A 21979-nucleotide genomic window follows, 5' to 3' on the forward strand; every position below is an offset into this window, starting at 1 on the left:
GTTTAAATGTACACTCCTGCAGCTGCGGGAGTATACGTTTGGATGTCTGTATAGTTATATGCATGAATGTGTGTACTTTTGCTAGAAAAAAAGAATGAACTTGAAAACTAGTGAGAACACTGTTTTCTGTTACACGTTTCTATGTATCACACATCAGTCCTCTACAGGTGAGTGGTTGCCTTTCCCTTATTTTGCGTATTATTCCATCCAGGAATTTCCATTATTGTTGTGCAGATGAATGATGGATGTTTACCAAGATCTATGAATAAGTATGTTTAGAATAATGCAGGGAGCATGTGTGGCTTTAGCAGGATATCACAGAGCCCAGCACCATCTCCACCACTGCAGCCGCAGTGTGGATTCTAGTCCGAACCAGTAGCTGCAACTGAGACTCTCAGCCTGCCATATATTACAACAGTCTAGTGATCCTCTTCCCAGAAGCCAATTTAACTGACACGATACTGCTGGCTGCATCTTTCTTGGACAATAACATTGTGCATGAAAAAATGGAGTTACCACTTGATCCTTCACCTTATGTGCCCCCCCCCCCCCTTTTCCATCCCATAAGAGCCAACACAAAGAGGATCATTTCTGCCCATATATCATAACTGAAGGAGAAGAAATGCTGTATGGTGTGTGTCAATGATGACATGCTGGGCAGTGTATCTGGCATCTGCATGAAGGAGCAGTGCTGTCAGCTCAGACATTGCCCTCCCTGATAACCAACCATGGCAGACCACACATGCCTGTCCTGCACCCTGCTCACATTCTAGTCTTTCTCTGTGTGATACATCAGTGATAATGCATCTTGCCTACAGTGCCTACAGCCATAACTATTGATGTCTTGTTGTTAGTAGACTTCACCTCTGGACTGTTCTTATGATTGTTTACTTGCTGTCCTATGATGGTCATGACCACGATATGGACTTGTGTGCCAGATTCATTGATTCTAGTTATTTACATAGGCTGTGCTTACTTACAGTGACTAACTTTTGCATACAGACTTAGTTAACTGCATGAAAGCACCACAACTGCTATTGTGTGCACATGTACATTCTATGAACACAATTTTGTCCTACCAGGAAACCGTAGGTTGCTTGTCTACAACATTACACAATGAGAAAATCAGCATGGACTTTGACATGTCTCAAGCTGCAGATGGCTATAAGACAAACAACACAAACATGCTGAGAATCCAAACCAATGGACAGCAGTCACAATCCAATGTGAGTTGCATAAAACTGCATAGAACTACAGTAGAAGAAGAATGGGTAGCTTTGAGGGATGAAGTAGCGAAGGCAGCAGAGGATCAAGTAGGTAAAAAGACGAGGGCTAGTAGAAATCCTTGGGTAACAGAAGAAATATTGAATTTAATTGATGAAAGGAGAAAATATAAAAATGCAGTAAATGAAGCAGGCAAAAAGGAATACAAACGTCTCAAAAATGAGATCGACAGGAAGTGCAAAATGGATAAGCAAGGATGGCTAGAGGACAAATGTAAGGATTTAGAGGCCTATCTCACTAGGGGTAAGATAGATACTGCCTACAGGAAAATTAAAGAGACCTTTGGAGATAAGAGAACCACTTGTATGAATATCAAGAGCTCAGATGGAAACCCAGTTCTAAGCAAAGAAGGGAAAGCAGAAAGGTGGAAGGAGTATATAGAGGGTCTATACAAGAGCGATGTACTTGAGGACAATTTTATGGAAATGGAAGAGGATGTAGATGAAGATGAAATGGGAGATATGATACTGCGTGAAGAGTTTGACAGAGCACTGAAAGACCTGAGTCGAAACAAGGCCCCCGGAGTAGACAACATTCCATTGGAACTACTGACGGCCTTGGGAGAGCCAGTCCTGACAAAACTCTACCATCTGGTGAGCAAGATGTATGAAACAGGTGAAATACCCTCAGACTTCAAGAAGAATATAATAATTCCAATCCCAAAGAAAGCAGGTGTTGACAGATGTGAAAATTACCGAACTATCAGTTTAATAAGTCACAGCTGCAAAATACTAACACGAATTCTTTACAGACGAATGGAAAAACTAGTAGAAGCCAACCACGGGGAAGATCAGTTTGGATTCCGTAGAAACACTGGAACACGTGAGGCAATACTGACCTTATGACTTATCTTAGAAGAAAGATTAAGGAAAGGCAAACCTACGTTTCTAGCATTTGTAGACTTAGAGAAAGCTTTTGACAATGTTGACTGGAATACTCTCTTTCAAATTCTAAAGGTGGCAGGGGTAAAATACAGGGAGCGAAAGGCTATTTACAATTTGTACAGAAACCAGATGGCAGTTATAAGAGTCGAGGGACATGAAAGGGAAGCAGTGGTTGGGAAGGGAGTAAGACAGGGTTGTAGCCTCTCCCCGATGTTGTTCAAGCTGTATATTGAGCAAGCAGTAAAGGAAACAAAAGAAAAATTCAGAGTAGGTATTAAAATTCATGGAGAAGAAATAAAAACTTTGAGGTTCGCCGATGACATTGTAATTCTGTCAGAGACAGCAAAGGACTTGGAAGAGCAGTTGAATGGAATGGACAGTGTCTTGAAAGGAGGATATAAGATGAACATCAACAAAAGCAAAACAAGGATAATGGAATATAGTCTAATTAAGTCGGGTGATGCTGAGAGAATTAGATTAGGAAATGAGACACTTAAAGTAGTAAAGGAGTTTTGCTATTTGGGGAGCAAAATAACTGATGATGGTCGAAGTAGAGAGGATATAAAATGTAGACTGGCAATGGCAAGGAAAGCGTTTCTGAAGAAGAGAAATTTTTTAACATCGAGTATAGATTTAAGTGTCAGGAAGTCATTTCTGAAAGTATTTGTATGGAGTGTAGCCATATATGGAAGTGAAACATGGACGATAAATAGTTTGGACAAGAAGAGAATAGAAGCTTTCGAAATGTGGTGCTACAGAAGAATGCTGAAGATTAGATGGGTAGATCACATAACTAATGAGGAAGTGTTGAATAGGATCGGGGAGAAGAGAAGTTTGTGGCACAACTTGACCAGAAGAAGAGATCGGTTGGTAGGACATGTTCTGAGGCATCAAGGGATCACCAATTTAGTATTGGAGGGCAGCGTGGAGGGTAAAAATCGTAGAGGGAGACCAAGAGATGAATACACTAAGCAGATTCAGAAGGATGTAGGTTGCAGTAGGTACTGGGAGATGAAAAAGCTTGCACAGGATAGAGTAGCATGGAGAGCTGCATCAAACCAGTCTCAGGACTGAAGACCACAACAACAACAACAGTTCCTGTTTGGAACAGCATACAGCATTTACTGATAAAGTCCAAAAACACTATGAGCAAAACCAGTCCTAATCAAACCATCAATGAATAGATGAATACACTGCCTAAGAAACATCTAGAAAGTCCCAGTAAAGTTCTTAGTCCAGTGAAACTGTCAGAAAAAAAGCCTGTACCTTGCAAAAGGTGGGGTAGAAGATTTTATTTTTTTAACTCGTTCATATTGTTGGAAAGGTTAGAAAACCAAGTTTTGCCAACAAAATTTCTCTTGGGAAAACTTTCTGCAGTCAAAAAACTTCGAAAATTTCAGACTTTTTTCAGTTTTTTTCAAAATATCTGTTTCATTTGCTCCTATCACTTTGACGTCTATTTTCTTTTTTAAAGAGCACAAAATTCTCTACAAATTTGATTCTTACCATTTTTTTCTACTCCCAGTATCTAAGGCGCTATAGTGCATCAAAAAATACCAATTTTTCAAATTTCGAGCAAAGTGGCAAATTACCTAATTTTTGAACACTGTTATTTCAGTTTCTATTTGTGTAGTATAAACATATTACTCATCATGTTATTCATTGGAATTTACCATCTCACTCTGCTACAGGGCCAGGACAAACAGCATCATATTTAGTTACTACAAACACATTCACGTCGGATTGCGTGAAGTTTATTTGTGTTACGATATGTAATATGAGTGCATATGAGAAGTTCACAACAAAAAGACATTTTACAATCCGGCAATCAGAAAAGTATTGGTCAGGGGTTGCTTCTGACATGAGTATAGAACAAAAATTGATGAGAACCATGAAGAGTTCTTGAGGACTTACTTCTGGCCGAGGAATTATGGATAGTGTATAAACCAGATGGACATTGGGTATGATTCACATGCAGAACATTTGTGAAGAAATTGAGTCGTATTGCAAAGTGAGTGCAGTAACATCAGAACAGCCTGTAGATGCAAGAAGTTGTCGCATCAAACGAGATGGCATAGACTTGCGTAAGCTGTGTGATTGGTTTTCAGTGCACCCTCCCTTCCCTGAAAGTGATTATATAATGTCTATCAGCAGTGGTGTTGTCGGAATGGAGGATGTTAATTGTCATATGTGTCACGAAGAGGGGGGAAAAAGGCATGAAAAGAATAGTTGGTGACAATTTCCATGATGTAAAGTTCTGCAGAAAAGATAAAGTTGTGACTCTCCTTTCTGCGTTCAATTCTGTAAAATCTGGGAGCACTAAAATTACTCCTGTTGATCCTTTAACTCTTTTCCAAAGGATTTGTTTAATGAAACAAAGTGAAGAAGAGTTAAAAGCCTTTCTGAAATATGAACTTGCTCCTTACCCAATGTCCATATTCTCAGAAACAGGCATGCGAAAAGGAACAAAATCTTCATTCTACAATGCCTTCGTTCCAGTGGAAAATGTGAAGTCAGGTGGACCAAGTAAATTTTTTGTCATTGATGGAGGGTACCTTATCCACAAAGTGACTTGGACTCGAAATGTTTGATTCAAGTCAATAGCCCAAAGCTATGTTTCTTACCTGCAATGTCATTTTGGATCTCAATTTGCTATTGTATTTGATGGGTATCCATGTGATGGAGACAAATGCAGCACAAAGAGTGCTGAGAGGATTTGTAGGTCCAAAAAACATTCTTCGGTTGACATTGTGGTTGAATCAGAGATGGTGAACCAAGTCCCTCAGGACAAGTTCTTGTACAATGAACGAAACAAGATGCCTTTGATCACACTTATTAAAAAGGAATTTTTGGAGTGTAGCATTGAAGTGCAACAAGAACAAGAAGATGCTGACGTTATGATTGTGACATCTGCCATTTCAAGAACCAAAGATTTTGGAAGTGTTGTCATTGTAGGAGAAGATGTTGACCTGCTTGTGCTCATAACCGGTTTGTGGCAAGGCATTGAAAACTTATTTTTCTTAAAGCCAGGAAGAGGAAATGCAGAAGACAAGTGGTTTTCCACTGCATCTTACAAGTTTGACAGTGAATATATTCTGTTCACTCATGCCTTTAGCAGATGTGATACAACATCCACTTTTTTTGATCAAGGAACAATTAAGTGCTGCAATATCGTTGCGAAAAATGAACACCTAACCTCAGCGCTTCAATAAACCACATGCTACCCGTGAAGAAATAATAACAGCAGGAGAACAGGTTACTATCGCATTGTATAGTGGAGGTGTCAGCAGTTCCCACACACTAGACCATTTGCGGTACCAGCTATTTGCCAACTCTGCCACAAAAAGCAAACTGAATCTTGCATGTTTGCCACCTACACAAGATGCTGCACAACATCATTCGTTGTGGACTTACCAACAAGTCCAAAGTTGGATGGGAAACTGGAAACCTCCTGAGAAATGGGTATGGAATCACAGTGACCATGGTCCATTACCCATTATAATGAACCAAGATCCAGCACCTGAAGCTCTTCTTCACATTTTTCATGCTCATGCAAGCTGAACTGTGGCGGAGCGTGCTCCTGCAGAAAAGCGGGTTTGAAATGTTCTTCAATTTGCAAGAAATGTATTGGGGTCAACTGTGAAAATGTGCCAAAATTTTTATATGAAGACAGTGAAGAAGATGTTATGGAGGATGTTGAGGAAACCGCTGACAAAATCAACGAACTTGCTGAGGCTGACTCGCTGTTTAAAGAAGAGGTCAATCTGGGATCAACTCTATGTACAGACTCTGAATCTGTAACTCAAGGTATTTCTGGTGACACTAAGGAACCTGGCCCATCAAAACGTTGGAAGTGATGCTCATATCTGTCTCAAGTGCGCTAAAATGCGATATAACAAGTATTACACACCCAGAACTGCCAACATTTTTTAGTAACTGACAATGCATTTTAATTGTAATAAAGCTACTTATTTTTAATGTCAACTGTGTGGCTTTTATACACAAGAATAATTACCTACCTAATTAGGTTGCCTATTTGCAGCTAATAATAGTTCAGTTTCCTGAGACAATTTATTTTGTGTGTGTGTGTGTGTGTGTGTGTGTGTGTGTGTGTGTGTGTGTGTGTGTGTGTGTGTCTTAATGATGTATTTTTATATTTATAGTTTTACAAATACCAGGGCTGACGTGGCCCATAGTGAAAAATCACAATAGTTGGGTTCCCAGCAATCCTCATGTTGCATACAGAGAAATTGAATACCTGAAAGTGAAGTGGTAAATTCCAACATATAACATGATGTATAATGTATTTATACTACACAAACAGAAACTGAAAGAATAGTGTTCAAAAATAAGGTATCTTGCCACTATGCTCAAAATTTGAAAAAATTGGGATTTTTTGAGGCTCCGTAGCACCTTAGATATTGGGAGTAGAAAAAAATGACAAGAATCAAATTTGTAGAGAATTTTGTGCTCTTTAAAAAAAATAGATGTTAAAGTGATAGCAGCAAAAAAACTGAGATATTTTGAAAAAACTGAAAAAAGGCCGAAATTTTCCAAGTTTTTTGACTGCAGAAAGTTTTCCCAAGAGAAATTTTGTTGGCAAAACTCGGTTTTCTAATCTTTTCAACCAAATGAACGAGTAGAAAAAATAAACTCTTCTACCCCACCTTTTCGAAGGTATATCTGCTATTTGACTGGACCATCTGGGTTTTCACCAGCATTAAATATTCCATCCAGAAGTAGTCCAAAGATCCAAAGTCTGAAATCCCAGAATGTGATATGACCTCACCGCCAGAGGTCAGTGGTGTTCCTCGCTCAGCAGCCATTTGTCTGTTGCAGCAATGCAGAGGCCTTAAACGCAGGTCACATGGTTCAGCTGGTTAGCCCATTAGTCATGTTACTCATACCTCCTGCTATGGGTGATATGACTACATCCTCTACTTCACCCCCTCCCCTCCCTCCCTCCATCCTCCTCTTTAAACAGCCTGGGCAGTCACAAATGGCAAGCAGGGTAGTGCTTGGGTGTCCAGTGAATGGGGAAATGAGGAAATTGGGAAGAGTGGAAGAGATGCAAGCACCCTCTCCATGGGCTCCAACACAGTTGGATCATCCAGAGGTGATTGGACATCCGTGATATCTCAGTCTATGTCTCTGTTCATGGACACCTCAGGGTCTAGGATGGGTGGGGCCTCAATTAGTGGTGGCAGGATATCTCGCTCAATGGAAATTTCCCACAAACAGCTGCTGCAGTAAAGCTGGGGCTCTGGTATCCCTTAGGGCCACCCTCAAAGTGTTGGAAAACATACCATGCTGGCGGTGGTAGTGCGTGCATCAAGTTTACACATAGCATTGGACAAGAGAAGGTCAAATGGCACTGCCCAGAATCATGGCTGGAAAGTGCCGCAGAGGTGGCTGTGGAAAAAGATCTTCACCCATGGAGGATTTTGGCTGATGAGTGGCTCTTGACAGGAGTGATATGGTAAGATGGTAGGACTCTATGGAGTGCATCATTCATGTTATTGTTAGTGCATAAGCTCTTTTATAGTTGTTGACTGAATGTACTCATGAACTGCTTTGCCTCCTCACTGGAAGGAGGGTGAAAGGAAGACTTGTAAGAATGATCTTTTCCATTCACTAAGCTGAAGTCTATGATTACCTCGGGTGAAACTGTAGGCCACTACCATCCATAAACATTGCAGGGGAGTTCTCAATGGAGAAAATAGCTTTGACAGCAATGATTGTGGACCGGATGGTGTTCGAGGTCATGCAGGAGATGAAGGGGAATATGGAAAGTGCGTCCACTACGATTAACCACATATTCCGCACAGATGGTCCAGAAGACTCAATATGGACACCCTCCTAGGAATGCTGAGGCATGGTAGCCAGTGGAGGCAGCGCCAGCAGCTGCAGTGTACTCCTACATACATGACACCATGTCTTTGTTTACAAAATAAATCACTATGGCTGGAAGAACACTCACTGCATTTTTTGTGCAGTACTTAGTATCAGCTGTGGTCTAACAGTAAAGTCACCACAAATTCCACATGTTTACATCCACATAAGCGACAGCACAGAAATGCTGATCAACGTAATGAGTGGCCAGATAAGCAGAACTTTTCCATCTAAGACCACCATCATTGTTTTGAACAAAGGTATGGAAATGTTTGATGTCTATAATCCACTTTCACCAAAACTGACAAGACACATCCTCCAGACTGCCACAAACATCAGTTTCTACATCTATGGCAGCATCATCTACAGCTACATCTACATCTAAACTCTGCAAAACACTATGAAGAGCATGGCAGAGGGTATCTCTCCTGTACCAGTTATTAGGATTTTTTTCCTGTTCCATTCATGTATGGAGCACAGGAAGAATGAGTGTTTAAATGGCTCTGTGCATGCTCCAATTAATCTTGTCCTCGTTATTAATCTTGTCCTCACATTTCCTATGGGAGTGATACCATAGAGAGTTGTTGTACATTCCTAGAGTCATCACTTACACTGAGTTCTTGAACTTTGATAATAGGCTTTCTCAGGACAGTTTATGTGTATCTACCAGAGTCTGCCAGTTCAGCTTCTTCTGTAACACTCTGCCATGGATCAAATAACTAGTTTGTGCTCCCCTTCTGTGTATATGTTAAATATCCCCTGTTAGTCCTATTTGGTTAGATCCCACGCACTTCAGCAATATTCTAGGATGGGATGCCCGAGTGATTTGTAAGCAATTTCTTTTGTACAACGATTGTGTTTCCATAGTATTCTACTGATAAACTGAAGTCTATCACCTGCTTTACCCACGATCACCCCATTTCAAATCCCTGCAAAGTGTTACATCCAGCTGTTTGCAGCAGTTGACCAATTCCAAATGTGATTCACTGATATTATTGTCACAGGATACAATGCTTTTTTTAATTACTATTAATAATGTATGCATGGTCATTAATAAATATCATGAACACAAAGATTGCAACACACTTCCAGTGGCACACCTACAGGTACTTATACATCTGTTGATGACTCTCCATCTACAACAACATGTTGCATTCTCCCTGCCACAAATTCCTCAATCCAGACATAAATTTAACTATATACCCTGTATGATCATACTTTTGATAATCAGTGTAGATAAGGTATTGAATCAAATGTTCCAGTCACAAATTTAACTTGATACCCTGTATGATCGTACTTTTGATAATCAGTGTAGATAAGGTATTGAATCAAACACTTTTCAGAAATTGAGAAATACTACATCTACCTGACCGCCTTGATCTAAGGATCTCAGTATGTCATGTAACAAAAGTATGAGATGGGTTTTACATGGTTAATTTTCAGAATCCATGCTGCTTGGCATGGAGGAGAACATTCTGTTTGAGATAGCTCACTATCTTTGAGCAGCCTTGACGCAAAAGCTGCTAAATGCATTTTTTGTCAGTTTTGATTTGGATGTACTGCCGCATAGATTTTTTCAGCACCTATGCAATGGAACAAGTTTCAGGGTGCAAACCCCACTATAAACCATTGAAAATGTCTGCAGAAAGTTGTGTTCAGTTGTAAAAGTCACTAACTGCATGCTGTCTTTGGGGCCAAAGCCTACTAAATGTCCAACATTTGCAGAACCTGCTAAGTTCAACAGGCATGGCGCTCACCATGCCATGTCCAGATACAAAGCAAACCAACTAACATCAGGCTTTCCAATCTAGACAATCAAAGCTATCTTTTGTTTGTTACCATTAGAAGGGATATTTTTCTTATTCAAAGTGAGGTTGATTGCACTGTAGTGAATGTGTACTCAACAATAAAGCTCTCGCTGATGATTCACTGTTGAAATACAAGGGTCATCCACAAAGTAAGTTCCTTTTCCATTTCTATCTGCGGCAGCGCTACGATTGCAGTTCCTAGCATGTGCGGCATTTACTCTGACTCAAGGAGAAGACTTGCACGCCATTTTCAGATCACTGCTGATGACATGTGCTTCATAGTGCTTCTTTATAATGTCAACCGTAATTGAAAATGCCACCGCATGTGAAATCAGATATGTGATTTTTTTTCTAAATGCAAAGAAAATTAAACCAAAGGAAATTCATCAGCAAATCTGCGAGGTTTACAGACAAAATGCTATGAGTGATTCAATGGTTAGGTGATGGGTCAGACTGTTCAATGAAGGACGTGATCAAGTGCACAATGTAGAACGAAATGGACACCCGTCTGTGGTTACTGATGAACTGGTTCACACAACTGAAGAGAAGATTAAGCACTACCGTAAGTTTATACTTAGTGCCCTTGTTAAAAGTTTCAAGTTCCATATTGAGAGATGACTCCCTTTTTATCTATTTACTGAAAAAATAAATCTTGCTACTTGTTTTAGTTGCCCATTGTACTTTGATAATCATTGCTGCTATAACTGTCTCACAGTTACTGTTACCAATTTTAATTTGAACATTCTCAAAGGATTAAGGAGAATTTATGTGAAATAAAACAATGGAAACTCCAGGTATGAATATCAACAATATATAAAAAGACCATAATGAAGACACATTAAGTTGCAGACAGACACAATCAAAAAGACACTTATGTAAAGCTTTCAGCTACAGCCATCATCAGCTAAAGAGAAACACACACCATTCATACACACAAGCAAGCACACCTCATGCACACATGACCACCAACTCCAGCATCTCGAGTTGGAATGCCAGTCTGAGACGCTGGAGTTGGTGGTAATGTGTGCATGAGGTGTGCTTGCTTTTGCGTATGAATGGTGTGTGTTCCTCTGTTGCTGATGACGGCTGTGGCTGAAAGCTTCACATAAGTGTCACTTTAATTGTGCCTGTCTGCAACTTAGCGTGTCTTCTTTTGTCTGAAATCAAACCAACATAACATGAAGCTCTCATGTCATATGTACTGCGTACTTCCAGTATTTCTCCATGTGGCACCCCTTAGTCTTTAGTAATAGTACGAAAAAATACTCAAACATATCTGTACACATCTAGTGTACAAAAACATAAACTTCTAATTTATAAACAATTAACTATTAAACATCATGATCAAAAACAGGTAAGATACAGTGTGTTAGAGCAAATTAGTGTATTTATGTTACCACTATTACAATTAATGATTACCTTTCCACACTGATCACATTTAAACAGGCGTGTTCCCATGTGCTGTCTCATATGAACAGCAAGTGATTTCTTAGTTTTTACTTTCTTCTGGCATACAGGGCAAGGAACCTATGGGAGAAAAAAGTTTTGTAGCATGCAAGACAAAAATTCAAGAAAAACAGTTGATATCAAAATAAGCTGCAAAGAAAATATAAAAATACAATACTTATTTATCCACCCTCTGAGGATGTTGAAATTGTGGAAGATAGCTTTGAATCTAGTACAGAAATAATTGACTTTCATTGCTGAGTCGAAGACGGAAATGTAAGAATTTTGGTTCACCATGACAGTGAATAATAAAAATATCAGACAAGCTCCCCATTCAGTGTTTCTTTTGACTCACAAACACAGACAAAAAGAGAAAGGGAGCTTGCACATAATTCACTCAATCCATTTGTCATCTTGACCTATTTCAATATTTTTCTTTATTCAGCAGCATAGTGGTTAAAATAACATGGAAAAACATTTGTCATTTTGTTTTAGAAATGTAGTTGAATATGTGGTTTTCAACAGTGGAAATAGCACAAAGAGAAATGCAGGCCTAAAATGAAGTGGTATCTAAGGCAAAGGTGTATGTAAAGCTTGAATGTAATAGTTAAGAAACCAATTATTTCCGTGAGAAAGTGTTATCTATAGCATAAGAGAAGAGATTATGATGATATATGTTTGTCTAGGAGAAAAAAGATGCATTTAGCAACTGTGGAGTACAACTGAAGAAGAGTGTGGAATGGGTACATTTAAATCTTTTTGACAAAATTGATGAAAGTTTATTATCATACTTGTTAATGTATGCTTCTCTGGAGATTATATGACAAAATAAAAGTTTTAACAAACATTAACAATGATAACTAAAGAGTTACCCCAGAACATGTGATGCTCGCCTGCTTTATTTCTTCGTTTGTTGTCCTCGGTATCGACTGCTTTTCTACACTGGCTGAAAAATGGGGGTTGGAAGATCAACATTGACTACTTTAAATGATGTAGCTGACCGGTGCACGTTTGCATTTCACAGTTCTTTACTTTCACTGTTCACAGCCTCCTCAATAATACACAGTTATATGGCCAGTGCACTGTTGTTTAACCTTTGATAAGCCTCATTAATAGGTTGCAGGCAAACATCCACATACTGCTACAACAGATTACTGTTAACATCTACGAGCAGTAAAAGCCTAACCACACGGTTCACAGTTCTTGTAGAATAATAAGGTACATACGGAACAGACACTGTTGTTGTTTTAACACATGGCCTAATTGTGTTACACTTATTTCACAGTTACATTGATGCGTTGCTCTTGGTCTAAACAATACAGGTTCCTCGTCTGAAACTCGGCCTTGGACTGACTGACTTGTGACCAAAAATCGGACCCTTATATATCATCAGAATAATAGTCACTGAAACTGCACACTTTTTGATGTTTTGATGTTTAATTTACAGAAAGTCATTAAAGTAACTGAATACATCAAAAAATTCATTCCTTTTAACAGTTACTTCTACTACAAGGGTTAGGCCAAATTCTTTGTTTAAATAATGAAATTAACAGATATCGTTACACAAACAATACTTTTCACAAAACTGTTAATTACTTTGGAATTAACTAAGGGCTGGCTCTGCTAAGATGTTTTTGAATAGAGCCAAATAGATCCTTTAAGAATACTATTAGCTGTTCCTCCAAATGTTTATAATTACCACAGAATTTATATTGTGAACAATAGAATTTAAGTTACGAAACAATCACTGATTTCACCCTATAACAACAGACACTAACTAATAACAGTTGAAATAAATTAGAAAATCAATTACATACATAAAACAAAGCACAAAATTAGATGTGGTGCTTTAAGACTAAGTACCAACCTTTCTCTTTTATGAAAATGTGGCTGAACTAAGTTGTTTTAGAAGTTACAAAATGTGGTTTTTCCGGTTTAAATTTTTCATCAATATGGACACCTCAGAATTTTGAAGTTTCCACCCTGTTTATTATTGCATCACCATGTTTCATACTTATCATTAGTGTAGTACCTCTAGAGGTCAAGAACTGAATATATTGTGTCTTTTAAAAATTGGGAGTGAGGGCATTCACAGAAAACCAGTCAATGGAACTTTTAAGAGCTTTATTTACCACTTCTTCTGCTTCTGTGTGTATGCTTGGCTTGATTATGATACTAGTGTCATCTGCAAAAAGAACTAATTCTTCTCGTTATTTATTACACATAAGATTGTTTACATGTAAGGGGAACAATAGCAGACCTAAGACTGAGCCTTGGGGAACCCCATATGTGAGTTCTCTCCACTCAGAATCATGTCCCTGGACTATATTGATTGAATTATTAACCACAGCTTTCTACATTTTTTTGGTTAAATATGATATTATTCATTGGTTGGCCATACCATCAATCCCATTCAACTTCAATTTATCTAAGAGAATACTGTAATTCACACAGTCAAATGCCTTAAATAGGCCACAGAAAACATCAGTCAGCACCATTTTATTATTTAGTGCTTGTAAAATCTGGTGAGTGAATATATAAATGGCATTATCAGTAAAGCAACTCTTCTGAAACACAAACTGTGATTTGCTGAGGATATTACTGCTACTAAGGTGAGCTACTATTCTAGACTACACCATCTTATCAAAAATTTTAGAAAATGATGTGAGCTGTGATACAGGTCAGTAGTTATCAACATCTCTCTTAGCACCTTTCTTATAGAGGGGTTTATCAATGGCTTATTTCTGTCTTTGGAAAAATTCCTTGAGTCAGTGATGCATTACATATTTCAGGTAAGACCAGGCTTATTATATGGGACCAAATCTGTAGTAATGTATTGGAAACACCATCACCACCAGATGTGCTTTTAAATTTGAGAAAATGTATAATTTTCTTAATTTCAGAAGGAGAAATTGGTGATACATTCACATGATTGAGTTATATGAGGGATACTTTTTTATCATACAAGTACTCTTGTGATTTTTTTCTTGAACTGTTTGTTCCAGTGCTTTCTACTATATTTAAGAAATGATTATTAAATATGTTTGCTACTTGTGAATCATCACTTGCAGCCCTTCCATTCACTTCATTTGTGATGTTATCTTGTTATGTGGCTGGTTGTCCTGTCTCTCATTTCACTACACTCCATACAGCCTTAAGTCTGTTGTCATAATTACTGATTTCTGACATTCCATGCCTATTCCTTGATTTTTTAGAACCTTCGTTAGTAATTTTGAGTTTTTTTTTAAGTGTGCAACTACTACAGGAGCTTTACTTTATTTGCCAACAGATTCATTTCCCTTTCCCTTTCACAAGATACTTTAATCCCTCTAGTGATCCATGGTTTTTTACATGGTTGTTTAATGTCCTTTCTGATTACATTATCTGTACAGCTATTTTCAGATAATGATGTGAATTTACCATGGAATAGACTAAATTCTATGTTAGCATTTTGTTGATTATAAATTTCATGCCAGTTCATCTCTTGTAAACTATTCTTAAAAATATTGGCCCGGGAGTCATTAATTGTTCTAACTGATTTCCACTGAGGAGTATCCATACTGTAAGGCACTATGTTATTTATCCTAACTGACTGTGCATCATTATCAGAGAGAGCATTTGTTCCAGGGCACACAGTTATTTCCTTGCTTCAAGCTTCACCCAAGAAAACATTATTAAGGTCCTAATGTCTTCGTTCATCCCTGTTAAAAAAGTTAATTACTAAGATCAAATTGTAGAATGCAAATACGTTTTCCAGATCATTTGTCCTTTAAGAATCCTTAGAAAATCTACACTGAAGTCACCACAGATGATTAACTGTTTACTGCTGTCTGACAGGTAGCACAGTAAGGAATCTAGATTCCTCATAAACAGTTCAAAATTTTCCAGTGGGAATCTGTTTATAGTTACAGTGACAAGTGAACTATTTCTCAGTGTTAATTCACAAGCACACACTTCTGTGTGCTGATTACTACAAAATCTACTTGCTTCAATGTTTTTGAACTTGTATTCTGTCTTAATTTATGTAACAACTCCTCATTTTCCCATATCAGTTCCACATGAGTAAGCTACTAGAGTGGAACAGCTAGTATAAAAGACTAAAAATTATTATTACTCTCATTTTAAGTTATAAATCTGGCAAAGATAAGAAAAATAAAATGCACCCCAGAAATTATAATTTATATTTTTGCATATCCCTTTGTTTTCAACATCCCTGCCTGAAGAGCCTTTAATATTTATTCATGTATCATCTATGATCATAATTATCATCATATCACATATGAATTAAATTAGCATCTAGTACAACAGATTCATGTTCTTTTTACTGAAATTTGAAGCAAGTATTACAGTTGAAAATCTTTTTACAGAAAGAAAATAACACAAAACACACACACACACACACACACACACACACACACACACACACACACACACACACACACACACAAATTTCTACACAGTACCTGAGCCTCTCTATGAACTGCAAGGTGTGCATGCAGTGTGTCACTACGCTGAAATATCTTGTGGCAGATCTCACACTGAAACCTCGGTTCTCCTAAAATGGCAAAATTGATATTTCATCATCTTTCATTCTCACAAATAAAAGTGGGTGTTATCAATAATACAAAAGAACTCATCATTTAATTGTAATATGAACCACTGCTGAATGACATATGACTGATCTGTATTAGTATCAGAGTCTGAATGAGGTGACTATTTGTCTCACTGGAGTAGACAGTTTACTGTTTAAATTACTACAGAATATATTCCAAGCAACAACCTCACTCCCACATATCTCTATTAAAAAAACCCAGCGGTGAAATCTGAACTCGCACAGAAATTTATCAACAGTTATTTTTCCTGTCCACCATTCATAAGTGGAAAAGCAAGGGGCAGAAATGATAGTGGTACATGATGTACCCTCTGCCACATTCCTAAGGTGGCTTTTAGGTCATAAACATAGATGCAGACGTCTTCATGTTGCTCAATATACTGATGTATGCAGGTTGACTTCCTTTCTTCCGTCTTCTACACTAACTGTTGTCAATACACCTAAACTGAAACAGATTCAAAAGCTATATCAAAAGATTTGACTTTATAAATTAACAGCTTATATCCACCACCTCTTCCAGTCAACTCATTTACAACTTGCAAATGGTCTATCATGCTAGACCCACTTCCAAACTCATTTGCCCTGGCTATAGAACTTCTTTTTCTTTTTCTGGACAATCAAGATTTTTTTATGTAAATTTTGTGCGTCACTGGCAAAAGAGCATTGGATCTACAGTTCCTTAAATCTTCCCAACTCTCTTCCATATGGATTAAAGCAATTACTGTACTATTTAAATAATCAATATCCAAGTTAACGCATACACATTTTGAGAAATTTTCTGAAGGATTCACATTTGCCACATGTCATTGGTTTTACCATATCTACCTGTTTTCCCATTGTTCCCACATGTTCTTCATTTTTTGATGCATTAAATAGCCTAGTTCTTCCAAGCATTATTTTGTGACCTTGTATCAATTTTCTGTTTTTGCTTGACAACCGTATAATGTTTAAAATAAATCTTCTGTTTTCATCTGTTCTCCCCCTCAGTAGTTGTGGTTCTTCTTATATTTTCTTTTGTTTACTCCTCTTGGTGCTGCAAAGCATGCAGCATCTAGAACAGGAAACAGGTTCTTAATATATGTAATAATTTCTCCCTTTATATCCGCCTGCTCTTATCCATTGTGTCCATATTTGTGCTCAGTGAGTTTTGGTGTTTTTAACTTCACGCTGATGTTATTGTTTTTGCAGCATGTATCTGGAGTACGCCCAAACAAATCCTGCTCATCACATCTTTCACATAATGCCCAGCATCGACGTAAAGTGTCAATTTGTTTCCCATTATGAATAAAATTATTTTTAAAATGAAATTTTATATGTCTATTCAATAGAGCAGTCCCATATTAGTCTAGTGCATCATTCACTTTATCAATATGTATTAACAGGAACAGTAAAACACAAAGAATAGTCAGTATTGCAGCAGTGACTGAGCAGCACTTCTGCACAGCAGTAGCAATCGGTGGGGTGCATGGCAGAGCTGTTGTTGCTGGAGTTCTCATTATTCTTCATGTTTTATTGTCCCTGTTAATATACAAAGGGGTTCAAAAAGTTTTGCACAGTCTTCTCTAATTTTTTTATTTTTTGCAGGAGGAGAATGAAATTTTTTGTGAACATACTTGGAACATTTAGTTATATATTGAGCCTAGTCAATGTTGCCTCCATCAGCTATGATGCATTGGCCCAACATTCTTTCCATGATGTAAATGTACTTTGGTAAAATTCTGGGGATTGACTTTTACACCATCGCTTGACACAGGAAATAAGGTCTTTCTCACTATCAAATGTTTTACCATGCAGGTGGGCCTTCAGATGACCAAAGAGGTAAAAACCAGACGGAGCCAAGTCCGGACTGTAGGGAGGATGAGGAACAATTTGCCAACCCATTTTCCTGATGTTATCTTGTGTCATAAGGGCTGTATGGGGTTTGTCATTGTCATGATGTAGTCAGATGAGCTGACCGTGAAGCTGTGGTCTGTGGGTCTTGATGGTATGTCGCAGCTTTCCCAATGACAAACAGTAATGGTCCCGTTAATTGTGGAGTAAGGTTCCAAAAAGTCAATCAAAATGACGCCACACTGATCCCAGAAGGAGGCCATCACCTTTCGGCCTGCTGTTTGTGAAAGTCTTGGTTTCTTCTTCCGAGAGGAACCCTGATGACGCCAGTCCATGGATTGGGTTTTGCTCTCAGGTTCGGACAAAAACAACCATGTTTCATCCTGGCTCACGACGCCATCAAAACACTGTTTCCACTCTTCAGTACAGGTCTTCATGAGACCCTCGCACATTCTTCCTCATCGTTTTCATTTCTCTTGTCAATAATCTAGGCTCCCAATGTGCACAGACTTTTCCGTACCCTAGTGACTGTAACAGTGATACCACACTACCCAATGACAAATGAGTCATTTCAGCAAGCTGTCGTGTCATCACACATCTGTCATTTTGGATTATTTGATCAATGGTCTCCTTATTCACATCACTCATTGCCGTCAATGGTCAACTGCATCGTGGATTGTCTTCTTTAAACCTCTGCAACCACCACTGGATACTGCTGTGATCCACTGTGTCCTCCCCATAAACAGAGAGCAACTTCCTGTGAATCGATGTGGAAGAGTCATCGCCGCTCTTGAAGAGTAACTCCATCACCAACCATTGTCGCAACCTGACACCTACTTCATGGTCCATTATGGCTCACCTGTAAATAAAATAAAATACTTTTATACACCAACTTATAGCTAAATGTTCCAAGTACATTCACAACAAATTTCATTCTCCTCCTGCAAAAAATAAAAAAAATTAGAGGCAATGTGCAAAACTTTTTGAACGTCCTTTGTACATCAGTAATAGGAATATTGCGCTAGACTAATTTGGGACTGCTCTGTCAAATGGGCACATAAAATTCCACTTTCAAAATCATTTTATTTGCAACAGGAAATAAACTGGCACTTTCCATCAATGCTGTGCATCACTTGAAAGATGTGATGAGCAATATTTGTTTGGGCTAACTTGAGATACACATTGTAAAAATGAAATTGCAGATGCCTGCTGAAACACCAGAAAAAATAAGCCTGACGGCTCTTAGGAGACACACCCTGTATACAGTACTGGTCTGCAGCCATTTTAAATTCTAAATGGTTTCTGAATCTCAAATCCTGCATGTTTTCTATGTCCTTGATCATATATAAACAATCAAAGTTTCAACTTTGTTTAGTCCCTTTTCTGGTTGGCTTTGTGTTCAAGAATGATTATGGGTACATATTTCATTTTTGTACAGAATTCAGTTAGCCTGATTCCTTTATATCTGGAAAGAAATCGGTGGTCACAACATACTTGCAACTTTTTTCTACATTTTCACTAAAATCATCCACTGTTATTCCATGGGGTGATTTATTTTAGGTTATCAGTTTCTTTGTTTTGTCACAAATTGAGTTTTCATTTTCTTATTATTAACTTGTGAATACCTCCTATGCCATCTGTCTTAGTAATAACAGACATATCTAGTCTGGACATCTGTTTCATTTCTTTCTCTTTGTGAGTGACTGGCAATCAACTGACATTAATCATATTATTATTTTGTTTGTCCTCCAGTTGTTTAATAGTTTCAGGCCAACTCTGACTTCAATGATAAAATCTGCTACAGTTGATATTACTAGAAAAGAAAAGACTACCTGGTTTCAGGATGTATGTCCCATCTTCATGTGCATTTGAAATATTTAAAATGAATAATAATGCCTGTCCACACAGTTAAGATAATTAAAGCTAAACATAACTGACAGAAATTCTCAGAAAAAAACCCTACACACACATTAAAATGTGAGTCCCCAGAGGTTGCATAACTAAGATTAAAATGGGTTAAAATACGTGAAAATACAGTATAGTACTGTTAATCTGAACTAATTGGGACAGGACCTTGTTCAGATTACCAATCTGTTCGGATTAGCTGGAATTACGGTGGCGAGTTTCTAGAATGAGGTATACCAAGCAGATAAGTAGGTACACCATGGTAACAAATGGGAACAAGTGTGGGAACAATGGCTCACTCTCACTCTCTGCCCTTGTTGTTGTGCATTGTTCAAATGGTTCAAATGGCTCTCAGCACTATGGGCCTTAACATCTGACGTCATCAGTCCCCTAGACTTAGAAACACTTAAACCTAACTAACCTAAGGACATCACACACATCCATGCCTGAGGCAGGATTCGAACCTGCAACCGTTGCAGCAGTGTGGTTCCATCCTGAAGCGCCTAGAACCGCTCAGCCACAATGGCCGGCTTGTGCATTGTTGAGACCTTTGTAGTATCTGAGGTCAGTGCACTCCCAGTTGGCTCACAAAGCACTTTGTTATGTTAGTTATTGATCGCTGGCATGTGTAACAGTTTATTGTATTCATTCAGGTGTAGTGGTGTACGTATTTTTGTCATGAGTAAACGGAAACATACAATGTTAACTCTCAAAGAAAGACTGAATGCTTTGAAGCGGATAGACAATGGTGAGAATGTATCTAAACTGGCAACTGAACTGGGTATTGGTAAAGCAACCATTTGCGATTGGAAGAAGAACCGAGTGAAGCTTGAACAGTACTGTGCAACATCTTTGGGGAAAAACACTTGAAATTCTGCAGACTTTGAAACAGTCCCAGTACAATAAAGTGGATGAAGCTCTTTTCCTTTGGCTTACGCAGGAAAGTGAAAGGGGAACTCCTTTGAGTGGAGCACTGGTTCAGGAGAAGGCTGTTTACCTGAACAAGTTAATGAATGGTGATGAGTCTTTTCGTGCGGGTATGGGTTGGTTGGACAGATTCAAAAAACGTCATGGAATTCATCAGCTAACAATTACTGGAGAGAAGCTTTCTTCTGGCCATGATGCAGTGAAGGAATACTTGGTTGAGTTTGAAAAAAAAAAATCATAAGAGAGGGAAAGTATCCTCCCAACAATTTATAAAGCTGATGAGATTGGCCTTAATTTTAGGGCACTGTCAACAAAAAGCCTGGCATCAAAAGCAGAAGACCATGCTCCTGGTTTGAAAATGTGCAAAGATCATGTGACTTTATTAGCATGCAGCAACACTGCTGGTAATCACATGCTGCCTTTAATGCTGATCAGGAAATCTGCTAGGCCCCGAGCTTTTAAAAACTGCAAAACGAAGTCCCTGTCCGTGTATTATCACAACAAGAAAAAAGCATGGATGGATGGTAAGCTGTTCAAACAATGGTTTCACGGCCAGTTTGTTCCCTCTGTTCAACGGTTTTCTAAGGAAAATCATCTGTCTTCCCGTGCAATCCTTTTGATTGACAATGCGTCATCTCACCCCAGTACTGAAGAATTATGTGATGGAGGAATTGTGGTGAAGTTTTTGCCACCGAATGTTACACCACTTCCACAGCTGATGGACCAGGGCGTACTGCAAACATTAAAACTGATTTACAGAAAACAATTTTTAAGAATGCTGATCCAAGATGATGGCATTCCTTTAGTGGACAAAATTAAAGACCGATGTGAAGGATGTTGTTTATTGGGCCGCTGAGGCATGGCAGAATATTTCAGAAAATACTCTGAGAAAATCATTGAGAAAACTGTGGACATCTCTTGAATTTCAGGACAACCTAGTTGAAAATGTAGAGAAAAATCTACTACAAATGATACAGACAATCCTTGGATGTGAAGAAGCCAGTGAAGGAGATGTAGATGAGTGGATGGCAGAGGATGGGGCATATATGGAGAACTTTACTGATGGTGATGTAGTTGCTACTGTGAATCAAGACCAGGAAGAAGTGGACTGCTGTGACGGAAGTGACAATGAGCCTGAAAGTGACAAAGGAGAGCTGGTGCCACACAGTGAAGCAGAAAAAGCCCTTGACCTCCCACTACATTGTTTGGAGCAACAGCCTAATGCTACACCTGCTGATTTCATGTTTATGAGAGTATGGCACAACTATGCATCATACAACAGACTGTTTTCATTACGCCAAAAAACAATGACTGAGTTTTTGTCATCTAAAAAGTAGGCATAAAATGTCCGCTGTATTTTAGTAAGTTTGACAGCTTTTCTTTCATTGTTA

The 21979-nt window shown here is 38.4% G+C and overlaps 1 protein-coding gene across 2 annotated transcripts in view; it reads right to left on the reverse strand.

Annotated features, from left to right (window-relative positions):
• Positions 1-21979, reverse strand: part of LOC126235987 (uncharacterized) — a 264030-nt gene that overhangs the window by 36118 nt on the left and 205933 nt on the right. For both annotated transcript variants that reach the window (XM_049944978.1, XM_049944977.1), the window contains exons 16-17: positions 15778-15869; positions 11288-11395 (exon numbers count right to left, since the gene is read on the reverse strand). In XM_049944978.1, the coding sequence (XP_049800935.1) occupies positions 11288-11395; positions 15778-15869 (200 nt within the window). The remainder of the gene's footprint in view (positions 1-11287; positions 11396-15777; positions 15870-21979) is intronic.

Source organism: Schistocerca nitens, chromosome 2 (genome assembly GCF_023898315.1).
Source record: "Schistocerca nitens isolate TAMUIC-IGC-003100 chromosome 2, iqSchNite1.1, whole genome shotgun sequence".
Lineage (NCBI taxonomy): Eukaryota > Metazoa > Arthropoda > Insecta > Orthoptera > Acrididae > Schistocerca > Schistocerca nitens.